Source organism: Cyrtonyx montezumae, unplaced genomic scaffold (genome assembly GCF_038088225.1).
Source record: "Cyrtonyx montezumae isolate F1298 unplaced genomic scaffold, pur_monq_1.0 scaffold_30, whole genome shotgun sequence".
NCBI classification, from domain to species: Eukaryota; Metazoa; Chordata; class Aves; order Galliformes; family Odontophoridae; genus Cyrtonyx; species Cyrtonyx montezumae.
Genome location: NW_027072035.1, coordinates 671,850 through 690,174, shown reverse-complemented (window position 1 = coordinate 690,174; position 18,325 = coordinate 671,850). Strand labels below are relative to the sequence as shown.

General features: G+C 35.8%; 1 protein-coding gene across 1 annotated transcript in view; it reads right to left on the bottom strand.

The window, feature by feature from the left end:
• The window catches only part of PTPRD (protein tyrosine phosphatase receptor type D), a 568,194-nt gene that overhangs the window by 44,539 nt on the left and 505,330 nt on the right, over positions 1-18,325 (bottom strand). The window contains exons 26-27 of the mRNA XM_065744335.1: positions 9,401-9,524; positions 3,279-3,454 (exon numbers count right to left, since the gene is read on the bottom strand). Coding sequence (XP_065600407.1) covers positions 3,279-3,454; positions 9,401-9,524 — 300 coding nt within the window. The remainder of the gene's footprint in view (positions 1-3,278; positions 3,455-9,400; positions 9,525-18,325) is intronic.

Here is an 18,325-nt window from a genome sequence, read left to right as displayed (position 1 = left end):
ATAAAATCCACATCTTTATCTATCTGTCCAGGTTAAAAATGCAGATATCAAGTTGCAGAAATATATAATGAAAAAAGCAACCTAAAATGAAATGGCGATGTGAAGATGGAAGGTAGGTGAAGACCCAGAGAGAAATGATTTTACCTTAAAGCAAATATAATGATCAGGCTTGCAATGCACAAAAGCAATCAAAGATGAAGCAAAAGAAGAGAAATGAATTAGCTATAATGTTCTATCACTGTGTTTATATTTCTTGTATGAAATTTCACTTCTATCCTGCTAAAAGAAATACACTATTTAAGAATTACAACTTGAGAAAAAATAACATAAAAAAAAATCTTTTCATTGCACAGTTTTCCTAAACAGATTTTCCTGTGGCTCCTTCGATATCAACATCATTAATTAAATTACTTGTACGTATTGCATTAGGAAAATAGGTAACCTGTATGCCATGTTTACAACACTGCAAAACTCCATGGGAGTTAGACCAGAACTTGATAATATACTGGATATGTGCTCTCTAACAATATAAATTGAGTACATAAAATTCATATCACCTATGAAAACAGAATTAGCTAAATTATGTACAAAGAAAGCACAAACACAAACACTGGATGAATAGACAATTCATTGACTAACTGTCTGGTCTCTCATTATGCTCAAGGAATATATTGCTACTGAATGCTAATGACTTGTGGAGGTGATTGCTATTCTGATCAGTGGTTTTTAGAGTGCAGTCAGCAAAGGAGAGATTTAGTTTAAAAGTCTGCTAAGCAATTATTGAGAGGAATGTGTGGAACTTCATTTAGTTACATCAAAACATCTTTCTAGGCAATGACTGTCTGTGGCCTGCAGTATTAAGATAAACTCTCAAATATTTAAATGTACCTTCGGAAATTAACTGCTTATTAGGATCAGATTTTTTCTCAGCATTGATACCATTTGCAGCAACATCATTATATAAGAAGCAATTAGTGAAGAAGTGGACAGAATTTCATTTGCTTAGTTCCAAAGAGCTTATAGTACCTAAACTAACTTTTTGATAAAATAACTTTCTGCCATGTACTAAATGGCAAGATGCATATGCAGACAGTGATTCTATCATTAAAATGCTATACATTGCTTGACCATAAAAAGAACTATTTCATTAAAACAAAACAAAACAAATATTAAATGTTAAAAGAGCAAATATATATGTACTTCAAAAAGCCTCTATAAAGGAATGACTTTTGCCAAGAGATTCAGAGATCATGTATTCACTGCAACTATATGCATCTAAGCACCAGAAAAACCATCAGAGACTACACATTACATTCCCTACTGTTCCAAATATACAAGCAGAAATACATCATCATTTTGAAATAGAACTGATCCTTGAGTTGCTGAAATATCAGCTTTTTCCAGTTAGACAACGTTTCTTAGTTAAAAAAATTTCTCACTGATAATCTTTTCTCTTCCTCCCCAGTTTCTTTATCTCCTTTATGAACTTTCTGCCATTTGTTACCCAGTGCTTTTATTTCCTTTGCATCTTGTATCTCTAAGGGCCTTCTATTTGCAGTCCTTTATCCTACCTCCCACTTGCAGCTCTCTACCCTTTCATAGAAGCTCCCAGGAGCATGTAACCCAGGAAATCTGTGGCAGTGTTTTTCCTGTGTTAACACTCATGTTTGTTATTCAGCTTTTGGCATTCATATTACTTGCAAATCCTGATTATTTTAGCAGTTTCCCATGGGAAGTAATTGCTATAGATGTTAGAATCACCCTTCTCACCTTCTCTGATTTCTACATTTTGCTACAGCTTCTGCCTTACACTGTGAGACCCATTAATGTGTTTGCAGAAAGTTCAGCAATAATCCTAATGTGCAGAACCTTCTTCAGTCAATGCATGTTCACATGGGCAATAACAGCATCATATGCAGGAGCAACCAATGAGGAGTTAGAGTATATCTTGACATAAATACAGATTTATTATGGGAAAAGAAAACTAGGGGGGATCACATTCTCTACATTTACTAACAATTTTCTCTTTTTCTTTCTGCGCCTCTGATCAAAATAGTGCCTACCATTAGAACTAATGTGTGCCATGAAATATGGACAGTGTTAATAAATCTTCATGCCAAACAGTGCTATGTTTCCACTCCTTCCATCATTTCATCTTTATACATTATATGCAAGAAAACCACTGATTTTTTATTTACCCTCACATTATACTAATAGCCATTCATCACTTCTATTATTAAATAAGTACCTATATGTTTTAGACCTTTGCTTTCCTAATTTTTAAAATTTTATATGAAATATCATAATTTTGTATTCTATTACTGCATATGTTATTTATGTTTTCCTTGCACTCAGAATGTGCTAAAATAACATTCTTATATTTTTAATCAAATCCAAATCCTCAGTGATCTCAAGTAAAGTGTAATTTATACCGTACAACAGTGAAAATGGAGTGCTGTTGACATACATGAATTTCCTTATTACATTATGATACAATTACACTCTTGATATTACAGAATAAATAATATTTTCAATCTTTCAGTCATCTCCTAATGCTTTCAGATGACTGAACAGCAAAAAAAAAATTGAAGTGGTACAAGAGATTTTAAGATTTTCAGAGGATCAAAACCCTACCAAAATAAATAAATAAGTAAATAAATAAAATGGTGTGACTGTTCAATTTCTCAGATGAAACTAACATTTCTTATGCAAGTGATATTTATAGTTTGAACAAATGAAGAAAAATTGGTCAGCTTTTGTATATGTACTGAAGGCAGACTAACATATATGAAACAAAGAAAAACCTAACCTAAAGTGATATATTATATAATCTTATAATGGTTTCTGTTGGAAGAAACCATAAAGATGATCCAGTTCCAAGCACCCCTGACCTTGTTAGGGATACTTCCCTCATCATCATTTGTCCCAGTGCTCCATCTTGTGTGGCCTTATAACACCTCCAGGGTCAAAGCATCCACAGTTTCCCTGGGTAGTCCCTTCCAATACTTCACCACGCACATAGTGAAGAATCTCTCTTTTGTATCTCATCTAAGGCTAATCTCTTTTAGTTTAAAACCTTTACAATTGGTCTTATCACTGCACTTTTATGAAGTGCCCCTTCCCATATTTCCTGTAGCTGCCTTTAAATAGTGGAAGGCCCCTGTAAGATCTCCTTGGAGTTTTCTCTTTTGCAGGCTATACAGTCCCATCCCCCTCAGCTTGTTTCTCAGATACAATATTATTAACTTTGAATTTTGCTGTATGTAAGTTTTCCTTACCCTGGACCTTTCCTCCAGTTTTGTCATCATGACAACAGTTGCACCACGTTGTTCCCACATCATCCTCCAGAAGTCTCCAAAGGTTTCTGGCAATGACCCTTGTGTTGCTATATATGCATTTTGCTTTCTGTATCCATCTATGTAGTTGGCATTGATGTAGTCACTGCCTGGTATGCCTGCAAAGACAGAAGAATGAACACAGTGGGCAGTATTTCTCTGAAGTCCTATTACGCATGAACTAAAAAATCTGTTGCGCAGCTAGACCACAGAATCTGAGGATACTGAATATTGTATAGTACATAAGTTCTTGAAAATGAGTCCATGCAGTTTCTTGGAATGAATGGTATGATGGCCTTTCTGGGAATATTTATTCTTCTAATTTAAATGAGCCAGTTTGATAAGGAAGTAGAGAAGAAGTCTGAAAATATGTAGCAGAGGGAGAAACCTGAAAGTGAAAACAGCAGTATGCACAAGCTGTTCTGACATCACCTTCTGTCACTTGCTTACATGAAATTCTCCCCCTTGACCAGGCAGTGCAGCCACCCCACTAGCACCCTGAGTCAGCTTCAGTCAACTCTTTTATGGAGCTCATTGCATTTCTTTCAAATATAGAAAAAGATTTAATGGTGTGAGATTATTGACATTTTTTAAAAAAGCATATTTCCCAATAAACAAGAGACAAAGTAGGAACTATATTTTACCAAAATTAGTAAGCAAGTCAGGCTTAAGAAACTGGAATTTTCTGAACAGTGTGTGCATGACATATAGGCATCCACAAGCCATACCCACAAGTATGTTAAAGTATTTAACAGAAGTTACTTCTTCTCTGTATGAAAATTAATGGTCTATGTTTACATAGCCAACCTATGATAACCCAGGATATGGTTCAGTTTGCTCCAACAGTTTCAAAAGGCAGTTAGGGTGATACAGCCTCACTGACTTACTTTAAAGCTGTGACTATTTTCACTTCACAAACAATATTTTACTTCACAGAGAAACAGAGTTTCTTTTGATATGAATCACAAATAATTGAATAAATTCAATGGAATATTTCTTAAGCTTTCTGTCAGAAGCTGAACTTCCAAAATTATTCTATCTGTTATCTTCTGCTGGTGATCCCAAACTAGAAATTATCAAGGCTGTGCACTCCTGCTTTACCTGACAACCAGAAGCATACATCTGATAATATCTTTCAAAATAATAAAAGAAACTGAGTGAAACAGTGCTTTAAAATGCTTCCTTAAAATAATAATTATAATTATTAATAGTAATAATAATAAAAACAAAGCTACACAAAAAATACAAAAAACAAAAAATACAAAAAAAACCCCAAAAAATAATGTCTTAAAATGCTTCCTTAAAATAATAATTATAATTATTAATAGTAATAATAATAAAAACAAAGCTACACAAAAAATACAAAAACAAAAAAAAAACAAAAAAAACCCAAAAAATAATGTCTTATATTCTATTATTTTCAACCTCATCTCAGAAATGGATACTGGGGGAATGGCAGTAGTCACTGAACCCTCCCACCAGTATTCCATTACATTTTGTTGTCCCATGACAGACGGTAGCAGAGGGGTAGTCTGATAGAATGCCTTCTGACATGTCAATGTGTATGAAACAAAGGTGTGGAATTGAATTCTTCCAGGTGGAAAAAATGGCAAATATTGATATTTTTCATTGCCTGCTGAATATCTACAGAGACTAAACAGTGGATGTTATCACAGTGAGGCAGTGAGTTCCAGCATAAGCAAAAGCAATGTGAAAGACAAGACATGATCTGGAAGGCCATGCTGATTTTTAGGAGAGTGGTATGCATGTTTTTGTTCATTATTGGTGAAAATACATAGCTAATGGCTGTGATTATGTTGAAAAGCAGTGTTCTGTAGCTGTGAATTTTCTTTATCAAAATAGTATTATTGCATTCTTTGTATGTTTTATACTTTTCATGGAAATGAAAAGTAGGCATTATGTTCAGAGCTACCTACACATTTTTCTGCTTACTCTGAATAAGTTTAGTTTTTAATTTCACTATTTACTTACAGTGAACAAACCAAATAATTAACTGTAACATCAATTAAAACGCAATATAGTCCTGAAATTATTCGGATTATGAGTTACTGCAGCTGTAGTCTGATACAAAATTTTGTCTTAATGCCCCACAAAATTTGAAGGGTTTCCTTGTGTTTTTGCTTTATGCCTAAAATTATATTTGAACAAAATATTTAACTTGATTTGACTTCCTGTGCTAGAAAAGGAAAAATCTGACAAAATGTTTTAGAGTAGGAGAAAGTTTATAGCTTCAGGGGCACAAGAGAGCCAACAAATGGCATTCCTCAGGCAGGATGCAAGGATGGACACAGGAAGACTGTCTGATTATGATTAGAAGTGATTGAAAGTCTCTCCTGTGAAAAACATAGAATAAAATGTAACACCTTCAAAACATAAGATTCTATAGAGGAAAAACATGATTTACTGCCATAAAAGGTTGAAGTTGGAGTTCAAAAGCCTCACTCTTGAAACTTTAATTTTTTTACACGGCAGTTCTTATTATGGAAATTGGAATTAATGGTTTAGAAAATACAATTGCTAGGCACAATGCCATATTTTCTTCCCTTATCAAGATAATAAAGCTTTTTTGCACAAAACAGATGAAAAATAAAAATGAAGCCAACAGAAGAAATCTACACCAACTGGGTATTAATACCAAAGGAACTGAGAAAGCTGGTAAGAAATGTTTTCTGCATAAATTAGAATTTCATTATGATGTCTGGTATAATACTTTGAAGCATATGTTATAAATAAGAGCCCGAGGAAAAAATGGAAAAGAAAAACAACTCTTTGTAAAGTGGTTAAATGATCTTCTGGGAAAGCTGTCTTCTAGAGCTGATACCACACAACTCAGCATGAAAATTAAGCATAAGAAGTTTTGCAAGCTGTGCACTAAAGAATGATCTTTATAAATATTAACAGCCAATGCTACCGGTACTCAATGTAAAAAATTCCAAAATTTCTAAAATTGTTAATAGTCACTAACTTATATTACATTTATCTATAAATCACATTCAAATAAAAAAACTTATAAGTTACATGGATTATAATTATTTAAAATAGAAAGAAGATCCTGTTCCAGGGGATGGAACACTTCCTCTATGAGGATAGGCAGAGAGAGCAGGGGTTTCTCAGTATCTAAAGGGGGGGCTATAAGCATGAATATATAGTAGGGTCTGTGGTAATAAGACAAAGAGAAATGTTTTCAAATTAAGAGAGGAGATTTAGGCTGGATAAAAGGAAAAAATAATTTTTTATGATAAGAGTGGTGAGGCACTGGAATAGGTTGCCCTGAGGTCTGGTGAAAGCACTATCTCTGGAGGGGATCAGGCTATTCCAGGCTCTGAGCTTCCTGATCTGGCTGTGGATATCTCTGTTCACTGCAGAGGAATCGGACAAGATGACCTTTAAAAGTCCCTTCCAATTGAAATGGTTCTATGATTCCACTAAGTAAAGCTATTTTTCTGATAATAATTGATTATAAAATGCAACAAAGATAATCAAGATTAATAATTACAGGTATTTGCAAATAAGATTTATATGCAGCTATGTTAAAGTAGAATTTCCCACTTGATTTCTGCACTTGCCTCACCAGACACACAAATTGTCTTATACATCCCTTACCTAGAAAAATCCTTTTACAGAGTAACTCAGCATCATGGTGCATTAATAGAATGTCACTGAGATATGAAAAGGAAGGTCCCTTCATCAGAGTACCTGAGTAATAGCTCATAGCTCAGCTAGTTCATTTTAAGGAAAAATAAAACAATCTAGATGCTTCACTTTCTGTGAAGATTTTTGTCTAAGAGTTCTCACTGCCAGCAGACTGGACTCTACAGGATTACATTTCTACTGAAATGAAGAGAATTCCTAGCACTCATATCCATTTTGTGTTTTCTTTGTCCCTTCCGTATCACGCTCTTTTTTTGCAGTTGCACTCTTTGTTGCAATTTACATGCATGATCTCAGTTTCACATTATGTTCCGAATTCCTATAATTTTCTGTGATACCATTTTCTTATACTAACTTTATTTTCTCACATTTTGCCACAATGTTGCTACAACTTACAAACCCAAAGCCTTCAAGGGAGTCTGTATTATCCTACGAGGTATAGTGAAGTGTGTACAGTTAAAAAATAACATTTACCAAACCTAAACATCTGTAAGTATCTACACTGACCAAGTGGAAAAATTATAAAAGGAAAATAAATCTAAATATTAAAACATTACTTTTTGGAGTGCCTTTCCTGTTCATAACCTCATTCTGAGATGAAGAAGCTGAACAATTCTCTGTCAAGTCCAATACCACAAAAAAAAAACAGTCACTTGGCAACTAGTTTCACTGCAGTACACTGCAAACCTTTGGTAGTTGCCATAGCAGGAAGGGCATACCAACATGTACAGAGGCAATTGCCATCACTGCTTAAATTCTGATGTATATGTTAAGAGAGGTCATTTCCATGAAAACATGGGTCAAGAAGTGGACAAACCAACTAAATTCTGCCTCCAGTGATATGGATATGTACCTTAACTAATTCTATTGGCATCAGGAGGATTTACTGAAAATTTAGAGTGGCTTATCTGAAGTGTTATTTTAAACTAATCTGACTTTACAAGTTTCATCGAGGCAGAGACACAGTTTCTGCATAAAAAGTCAACCTCCAAATCATAACTGCACTATAACTATCTTCAAGTAACCTTTTCAGCTCTAGTGATAAGTGATCAGAATACACAATCCCCTTTTTCTGTCAGTCAAGAATCAAACACAACAGGATCAGATGAGTAGCTGAGCATAGACATCCCAGTTTCAAATACCTCAAGAGAATAAGTCCATTTTTTACGGAAAAAGTGAATGAAAAATAAAATAAAATTAGACAATTACAGAATTCAAGTGCAAAAGGTTAAAAAAAGCACTTAAACACTACATATTAAGGGCTACAAAGATGATAAAGGACGTAGAATACCTTCCTTATGAGAAGAGGCTGAGAGACCTGGGTCTGTAAAGAAGACTCAGATGGGATCTGACCCACATCTATAAATGGAGTTTAGTCCTAAGGAGCAGGAGGCCAAGGAATGAGGCTGGACTCTTCTCAGCAGTGTGTGGCAATAGGAGAAAGGGAAATGGCCACAAACTGAAGCACAGGACCCCTCACAAATGTGTATGGGAACTTCTTTAGAGTAAGCATGACAGAGCACTGGCACAGGCTGCCCAGAGAGGTTGTGGAGTCTTCTTCTCTGGAGATGTTTAAGACTCACCTGGATGCCTACCTGTGCAACCCAGTCTAGGGAACCTGGTTTGGCAGAGGGGCTGGACTTGATCTTTGGAGGTCCCTTCCTACAGTTACGTGATTCTGTGATTCTATGATTCCTATATTCTTCCCAAGTGGTCAGACCCTTTTTCCACGTTTCAGGGACATTTCTCTTCCCACTGAGTTTATGCATGAGGTCCTTGCTCATCCACACAGGTCTTCTGCCACCCTTGCCCAATTTCTTACTCACAGGGATGCACTGATCCTGAGATTAGAATAAGTGCTATTTATATGCTGACCAACTCTCACAGGTCCCCTTACCAACTTACACCCTAGCCCATGTGATAAGAAGGTCCTGGAAGAGATTGAAGTCAGCTCTCCTGAAGTCCAGAGTATCAATCCTAGTTTTTGGTTTGCTACATACACTCAGTATCTTGAACTCCACCATCTCGTGATCCCCTATCTACTCCCAGCCTTCAATTCCCTAACAAGCTCATCCTTATTAGGTAGAACAAGGTCCAGTAACACCCCACTCCTTGTTGGCTCTTCCACCACCTGCATCAGAAAGTTATCTTCAACACATTTCAGGAACCATCTGAAGCACACATGCATGTTGCCATAAGTGACCCTGTGTCAGTTTAGTACAGTTTCATAATTAATTACTGAGAATGAAAATGAAAGGACTGTCATAGAAAAGTACTGCGAGTAATTCAACCTTTTTTTTTTTTAATCTTTTTTTTTTACCTGCAAAGTCTTTTGAGCTAGAATCACAGTGGATTTTGGTATTTATTTAATGTTATTGTAAAGTTCTCCTTACCTTCAATTGCTGAGAGTAGAACGCGAGAATGATCATATGCAATTACATTTGCATATCTATTCTTTGGTTTGTTTACTTCCAGGTTAGAGTGCTCCCATGTAAACTGCTGACCCGGGTCAATAGACTTAAAAAGAGAAAGAGAAGGAAATAAAACAGAAATTTTATATTTAAACACTACACACTAGTATTCATAAAGGTTACCAATGATATGTCCCTATAGCTATACCATGAAAACATTATGCTTTGGAAAGAAAATTTTTACTTTGGCACATCCACTAACATATAATATAATATCATCTCAAACATTTAGATTTTATGCATCTGAAATTCTTATCACAAATTTTAACCATAATCTCTCTGAATCCAAGGTAACTGCCTTCTCTTCAGAAAGGCAAGGGTACACTATCCATCTTTTTTTTTTTTTTCATTGTTTTGGAAGTGAGCAAAATAAAGAATGAAAAAAAGTCAGAAACCCTAAAAACAATAGGAAGAAGGGGATAAATATTTTTATATTGATCTATTGCAAAATGCACACATTCAAACAACTCAGTGTCCTGTTTACCAAATAGAATATAAAATTGAAGAATTCTTCCAAAACAAAAAAAAAAACATTCTTTCTATTTTATTTTTTTTCTGTTTGGCTCCAGACCAATACTTCATACCAGTGGTGCTCAGGGATCAAGCAAAATTGTAATGATTGTTAATTTATTTCCTTGATAAATGATAAATGTCACAGATAAGTGAACATTATGGGCAAATCTAGGAAATTCAAATGATCTCTCATTTCTATGTATAACTTAGTGCTAACAATAACTTTGTATTTACAACCACCTTTATTTTCCAAGATTGCGTTAATCAAAGAATCATTGAGTGGTTTGTGTTGTGAAGGATCTTAAGATCATCTAGTTCTAGCCTCTGCTGTGGGTTGCCATCCACTGCATCAGGCTACCCCGAGTCCCATGAACTTGACCTTGAATGCCTCCAGGGATGGGGAATCCACAATACAACTGAGCAGCCTGTTCCAGCTGTTCACCACTTTCTGATTAAAAAAATTCCTCCTAACGTCTACTCTAAATAACATATCTCTTAGTTTAAAATAATTCTTCCTTGTCTCATCTCTACCCTCCTACATAAAATGTAGGTTTCCATCCTCTTTATGAGATTTCTTTAAAAAAGAACGGCCACAATGGGATCTCCCTGATGCCTTCTCTTCTCCAGGCTAAACAAAACCAGCTCCTTCAGCCTTTCTTCACAAGGGAGCTGCTCCAACTCTCTGAACATCTTTGTGGCCCTTCTCTGGACCCACTCCAATAGCCCTATATCTTTCATGTGCTGGAAGCCCCAGACTTGGATGCGGTACTCCAGGTAGGTCCACTAAAGGGCAGAGTAAAGGGAGACAACCACTTCCCTCACCCTCCTGGTCACCCTTCTTTTGATGCAACCCAGAGTACAGCTGGTCTTCTGTGCTGCAAGTACTTGCAAGCTCATGTCAAGCTTTTCTTCTGCCAGGATTCCCATGTCTTTCTCTGCAGGGCTGTTCTCAATGAACTCCTCCAAGTCTGTACACATATCTGGGGTGCAGCACCTTGCACCTCAGTAGGTTTATGTGTACTGAATTTTTCCCTACATTTCTTGATGCTTCACTAGAACTTCGTGCTCTACTGTTTCCTCTATAATTGATGTATATATACAATTGGGCAAATACTAAATAAATAGTAGATGGTAGTAGCTGCTTATGTCTGCCATATTACTTGCTGCATAGAATGTCACTTTGCATTGAACTCCATTCAACCACTTTCTCTTTCTGTATCATCGGAGACTTTAAAAGTATTTTACCAACATATATACAGACAGCTCATATTTACAACACACATCCTTTCCTTAAACCTTGTTAAAAGGAGCAGTTCCCTGTGTCAAGTTACTCTAAATTACTGAAAACTATTGAGGTGATATGCCTAGAAAGGGGTTTTTACCATAAGTAGGCCAGCAAATAAGCTCCATACAGCAACTACAACATCAAGCCACCATTTTTATATTACTTACTTACTCCTCCCAAATTCTGTTACAACAGTTACAAGCCCATTTTGTGTTGATGAAATTAAAAATAAGACCTGCTATCTATTACAGTAGGTATTATCAGACAATGAGCATGGGCTAAATTAATTTATGTAATTAGTATATATTTCTTAGACTGATAACTTCAATTAGACTGACCAGAAAACACCATGATTCTTAAGAATCTTTATATATCTTACAGTTTATTTTACCAGTAATATGAGAATTATGTTGATGAAAAAGTCCTGTTGCCTGACTGCCTGACACAAAGGTCACATAATACCTATTCATTTCTGTTCAGGAAATCAAGGGCTAACATTGCATCAGTTGTCTTAGATTCAACTTGCTTTGTACAGTTTGAGAACTACTACCATGCTGCATTCAGTTAGGTCACCAGGTTGCAATGACACTACAAAATATTAAGAGATTTTATGTCCCTTGGGAATATTTAAAGGGATCAGGAGTATAGGCAGTGCTCTCCTCTGTCTTCTCTGCCAGGAAATGGGAAAGAACAAGGAAGAAGTGAACAAATCAGCTGAATGATTTGATGTATGGATGGTGCCATGATCATGACTTTGGGTTCTATGATCTCTGATGCAACTTTGACAGACCAGGCATGTTGACATGAGGTGGGATGCAACTGACTAGGTAAGGCTATAATCTCCTGGGAAGGAAGCTGACTGGATTGATTAATAGAGCTTAAAACTGGATTTGAAGGAAAAAGGGGGTTGACCTATGGGTGACAAAGAAAAACCAGGGAACAGAGTTACTTTAGGAAGTAGCAGGGATTAAGAAATGAGGGATAGTTCCTCCAAGAATGTATCATAACTGGTCGCCCAGCTGGGAAATAAACAGGAGAAGATGGAAATAGTAGAGCAATTAGAAACTATAATCTAATTGCTACCTGGCATGGTTTTATGACTTTAGTTATTGGTATTCCACGTCATAATATCATGTAGTACATTGGGAGTTAAAGAGTTAATGCTGTGGATCTTCAGTAGTTCCAGGTATACCTGTCTCAGAAGAGAAGAACTATGCACCCCAGAGGACTTTGAGTTAATTTGCATTTTTTTTGTTTTCCACTTAGAGGAAAAGATAAAAACTGTCCATGTGCCAAGAGACACAGGCTTTTTTCCCTTGCAGATCATCCTAGCAGCGGGTGCTACCTAGCTGTCTCGCCCTCAGCATTATTGTAAGGCCTTTGGCTTTTAAACATTCTCATTTTATTTGATTTATTAGATTAAATTCCTATTATATTGTGTTATTTTGCTTCGATATCTTATTTATTAAATTAGCTTTCCTCCTCAGATTGTTGCCACTGTTTTATATTTAGGCCAATCTCCCTTTTCCCTTTCCACAGTCCTCTTTCCCAGGGTGTGAGTCCTTTGGGTCCCTCCACCCCATTTGTCACAGAACTGAGCCGAACCAGCCTGTTAACCGTTGACATTAACATAGGAACTTGTTGGGATGAATTGAACAAATGGTATACTACAACTGAGGGATTCAAGGATTTTTGAAGAGATAGGCAGGGCAGGAGAGGTCATGGACTCGCCCTCTATGTAAGACTGCAAAGATCTGCCTCTAAGAAACAGCCATATATCTTGATAGTTTGTGGATTAAAATTAGGGATCAAACTGATGAAGGACATCTGGCAGTCACTGGGTTTACTACAGGCCACTTGATCAAGGGAAGCCTTTTGATGAGAACTTCTTGCCTCAGCTACAAAAAGCATCATGCACTCAGGCTTTTATCCTGCTAGAGGATTTTAACCATGAAGAAGGCTTACTCTGCATGTTTCTTGCCTTAGTATTCATGGCAGTCAGTCTTCCCATGGCTCTTATGTCCCTGAAACTCTAGGCAGTTGTTGAGGGAGCAAAATCTCTTCCACTGTAAGAGCAGTGCAAGTTTGAGTTCATTATATTAAATTAGTACAAAACTATGGGGCCAAATGATATACATCCCAAGATCCTGAAGTAACTGGGAGAAGTTGTTGTCAAACAGCTTTTCATTTCATTTGAAAAGTCACAGCTGTCAGGTGAAGTACCTGGTGACTGGAGAAAGGAAAACATTATTCCCACTAAAGATGATAGAAGGTAAGACCTGGGAAATTGAAAACTTAAACTAAAGTTTGTCTAAAGTTTGCCTAAAGTCTGTCTCTGGTCATGGAAGAGGTCTTTCTGGAAGGTATCTAAAGGCACATTAAAAGCATGCATATGAGACAGCCAGCACAACTTCACCAAGGGCTGACAATTGTGCCCAATCATTGTGGTGACCTGTAGAGTGACAGCAAGAAGAGGAACTGATGTCACATATCAGGAGTTCCACAAAGGTTTTGATATTTGTCCACACCACATCCTTACCTCTAGATTTGAGAGGTATGGATTTAAAGATTTTACTTTTCTTTGGATAGAGAATTAATTGGAAAGTTGCAGCCAGAGGGTTGTGGTTAATGTATCTTTCTCCAGGAAGAGGACATTGATGAATGATTTCCTTAAGGGTTAAAAATCAGTACTATTTAACATTGTTATCAGTGACCTAGAGATTAAGAGCACTTTCAGCAAGTTTGCAGAGGACACAAAGATGAGTTAGAGAAGCTGACATATTGTATAAGGAAGGGATATCATTCAAGGGGACAAGCTTGGGAACTGGTCCCTCATAAACCTAATGAGATTCAAAAACACCCAGTGTAAGGTGCTGCACTTGAATGAGGGCAATCCAGATATGTTTACATACTGAGAGAAGAATTCATTGAGAGCAGCCCTGAAAAGAATAACATGAGCCAGCAGTAAGTACCTGCAGCCCAGAAAAGCAGCTGTATTCTGGGTTACATCAGAAGAAGAGTGGCCAGCAGAGTGAGGGAAGCAGCTGTCTCCCTATACTCTTCCCTTGAGAGACCCTACCTGGAATACTGTGACCAGGCCTGAGGCTCCCAGCACATGAAAGACATAAAGCTGTTGAAGGGGATCCAGAGAAGGGCCATGAAGGTGTTCAGAGGGCTGGAGCACCTTCCTTATGAAGAAAGGCTGAGGGAAGGTCCTTTCCAATCCAAGCCATTCAACAATTCTATGTTTCAGTGAATACAGAATCTTTTGTAAGATGTCAATTGACTACATTTTCAATATTTCACTTAGTTATATATTTTATATAGAGAGAACAGAGAACTAGTAACAATGCAGCAGATAGTGATTCCAAAATAAATGAAAGATGCTCAAAATATTTAAAAGTATTTTACTCAAACAATTTTTTGAATGAAGCTATTACTTGACCAAGAATAAATCACATCTATGCCAACCACTACTACTTTTTTGAGAGGTACATATATAAATATACTCCTTACTTATTTCTCAAGCAAGAAGTAATGCTGATGTGCATTTTGTATGTATTTAACTAAAGGATACTTTGTACCTGATCTTCACTGTTTCTGCAAAAAAATTCCATATATGATGAATTGTTTATATATATTTTTTAATTGTTTACAATTACGCTTAGAAAATCATGTTCTAAGTAGATTTTTGCCCATTATCAGAAGGAACTTCAACTCTATATTATACTTATAGCTAATGTGTGTTCATAATTTATTAATAAAACGTATCTGTCCTGTATTCTTCTTGCATTTTTCATTCCTTTATATTTAGGCAATCTAAAGCAGGTTTTCCCATTCCATGAAAAAAAATCAAACAGTATCTTTGTCAACTATTTGTAGAAGTAGATGGGGATGTTTAAAACACAGCACCATATTATATTACACACTTACTTCTTTGTGTTACATATAGTGAGACGGTGTAACTCTGTGAATGAGTCCTGCATGCAGACATAGTTAACATAAATTACATCAAAACTGAGCAAATGGCCCTGCACATTAATCTTTCCTCCTTTTCTCAACAAACCAAACCACTCTGTGGCCTAACAACCTTCCCATAATTTTTTTTTTTTTGGCAAAAGAATGTCAATCAATATTTCCTCAGATTGAATAGTCATACTGGAACAGAGTTGAACAGTGTTGGCAGAAACATTTCAGAAGCGTGAAAGACAATAACTCACGAATAACAAGTCTGTAGTAACAGTTTTAATGAGTGGTTTAATGATTTAATGGATGGTACTTTAATAAGATTTCTAGTATATCCATTCTGAAAGCTTGTCTTTAATAAAGCAGCTATTAACAAAGAACTGGATTTCTTCATAAAATAACTGTGGAGTATGGGTGCTTTGTGCCAAGGAAATAAATATATCCATAATACTGTTATTACCCTCCCATGTTCTGACTAGTCCTTCAGCTATTGTATTAGAAATGGTTAGCTGCAGAGGGTAAAAACAAACAAACAAACAAACAAACAAACAAACAAACAAATAAATAAAAGCCTGACTAGGAAAATACTTGAGAAATATGTACATGATGCATCCTACAGAAAATATTTCTTTTACTATGAATCATGGTAACAAGTATTTCTGGCAGAATTTTGAGGCACTCACCACACTAATTTCTACACTGGCTCACTCTGGAGTTTTTCTTTAGGCAAATGTTCTTTGCTAACATCGTGAGTCTCCTGAGAGTATATGCTGGTGTAGTACTGAGAAAGGAAGGTGATCAACAGACTTCCTAGTGTAAGATGCTCGCTTCCATGGAACAATGCTCTACCAAGCGTTGCTGTGCCAGCAAGGAAAGAGCCAACAGGTTTGAGTTTGTGTGTAGGGAATACTGTTGCTGCAAAGGTTTCACAAACCCAGAAGGAGAAGGAAATACAATTCATACAAAATCTCTTAGCACTGCATGTGCTGTGTTTGAGCCTCAGATTAGAATAACAAAAAGCTTGAGTTCACAATGAAAACTCAGTCTGATTAGAAGAAGAATGCTAAAAAGAACTTTAAGATGATGCCAATGAAAATAGACTGCATAACTGAAGAAAGCAGACAACTTCTGTACTAGTGAACATTTTGACCCTCTTTTACCAGTATCAGCAACTGCACTAAGAATTTCACACTATAGCTGATGAATCTATAAGAAGATACTATTATGTAGGAAACTTGCTAATAGAATGAGAATTACGTTCTACATTATCAAAATATGATGCATGAACTTTAATACAACCTCATGACAACTTGCCAATGGAATTATATTTTCCTTCTAAGGCAAAGTTATTCACAGTGTGCTGTAAGGGCTGCTCTTCTCGAGAGATAATGGGGACAAATCCATTTTTTTTGCATGGTAACTTTTTTGGTGCTCAAATATGAGTTTGCATCTTGTTCCTAGAAATAGAACTGAAAATGCATGAATGAATGATTTCCTGTTGAATCTCAAAGGAAAACGATCAACTGTTCAAAAGCAGATATAAACACATCTAAAGCTTTTGCTAGTTCCTCTTGAGAATAAAGATATTTCCTCTACTGTATCAAGCAATAATCCTACGACAAATTGAGGTTGCATGAAACCCTATTCCAATGGAATCTAAGATGGTGTATTTTTTTATTACTAAAATATACTTAAGGAGGAAAACTTACTCACTTTGAAGGAAAGTCTCTGTTACCTAAAAGCTTTAGAAAATGAAAATTTTTTAGAACTCATTTTGTATTTGTCTTCCATCTTAAGATGTAATTCATTTATTTTCTATCTATAGTTAAATTCTTTTGTCTATGATATCATAACTAGTCATGTTAGAAACAACTGCTTGTTGAAAACAAAGGATTATAATCCACTTCAAGTGGGAAAAAATACCAGGAGCAGATGAGGAATGAATAAACATCTTAGTTTAAATATTCCTGTTATTAAAGCTTCCTCTGGTTTTGTTTTAGAAGAGTGTGTGAAATAAAGCAAATCTTTAAACTTTCTAACAGTCTCATAACAAACATTGGTGCTGCTTCAGGTCTTCAACATATTTTTAAAATGCTGCCAACAATGCTTTTGGGTGTGTGTGTGAAAGGAGTGAAGGAGACTTGCTCTGTGAAGCTTAAGAATATCTTAAAAAGCCTTTTCCACTGATTCATTCATTTTCCTTCATAAACACTCTAAAATCTGCAGATGAATCTTTCAAAAAAATAACCTCATAAAACTAAGATTAACGCACAACAATCTATATACTGTACATTCTTGAATTATTTTTCTTGCTGTAGTGTACTACGTTGCTTTTCCTACTTGTATCCATGGTTTTGGTTAGGGAAAATAAAGCTGACATTTATTTCAGTTACACAGATTTTAAAATTGTCTCATGGAATTTCTTGGCAAAATAGCATTAGCTATAAGTCCACAGCCCAGCATTACAGTATATTAACATCAGCTTTCTCATATCTGAATATTCTTTTAATTATATAAGCATAATGGTGTTAGTCCAAAGCGGTATTCACAGCACAAAGTAAGGTTGTAATACACTGCTATTGATCTTGACTACTGCAATTTCAGATTCTTGCACTTTGTCTTCAAAACTGTCACTCCTAACTATCTTACTGTCTCAGAGACTACTATAGCTGGAAATAAGCACAGAAGAACCTTGGTAAAAGCAAGAACACGTGATATTAGTAAAAAGACATATACTGTTAGAAGTTTACTGACTACACTAATTGTTTCTCAGTAAAGAGAACACATCCTATAAAAATACAAGAGTAGAGTATTATTAAATACTGGTTTTAATTTTAGAAAAAAGAAAAAAGGAAATTACTACTGTAAAAACAATGAGGTTTTTTTTTTCTGAAAATGAATTGATTTTTGCATGTTTGTTAGTATTATCTGCAATTATAAGGCAGTTAAGCGCAGCTAGTTCTCTGGTGCAGATTCATTCAGTAGGCTATCTGACCTTCATAGACTTTTAAACTGTTTTATATTAATAAGCATATCATTGCTTTTTTTTTTTCCCCCATAGAAAGCACATAGTGTTTTACTGT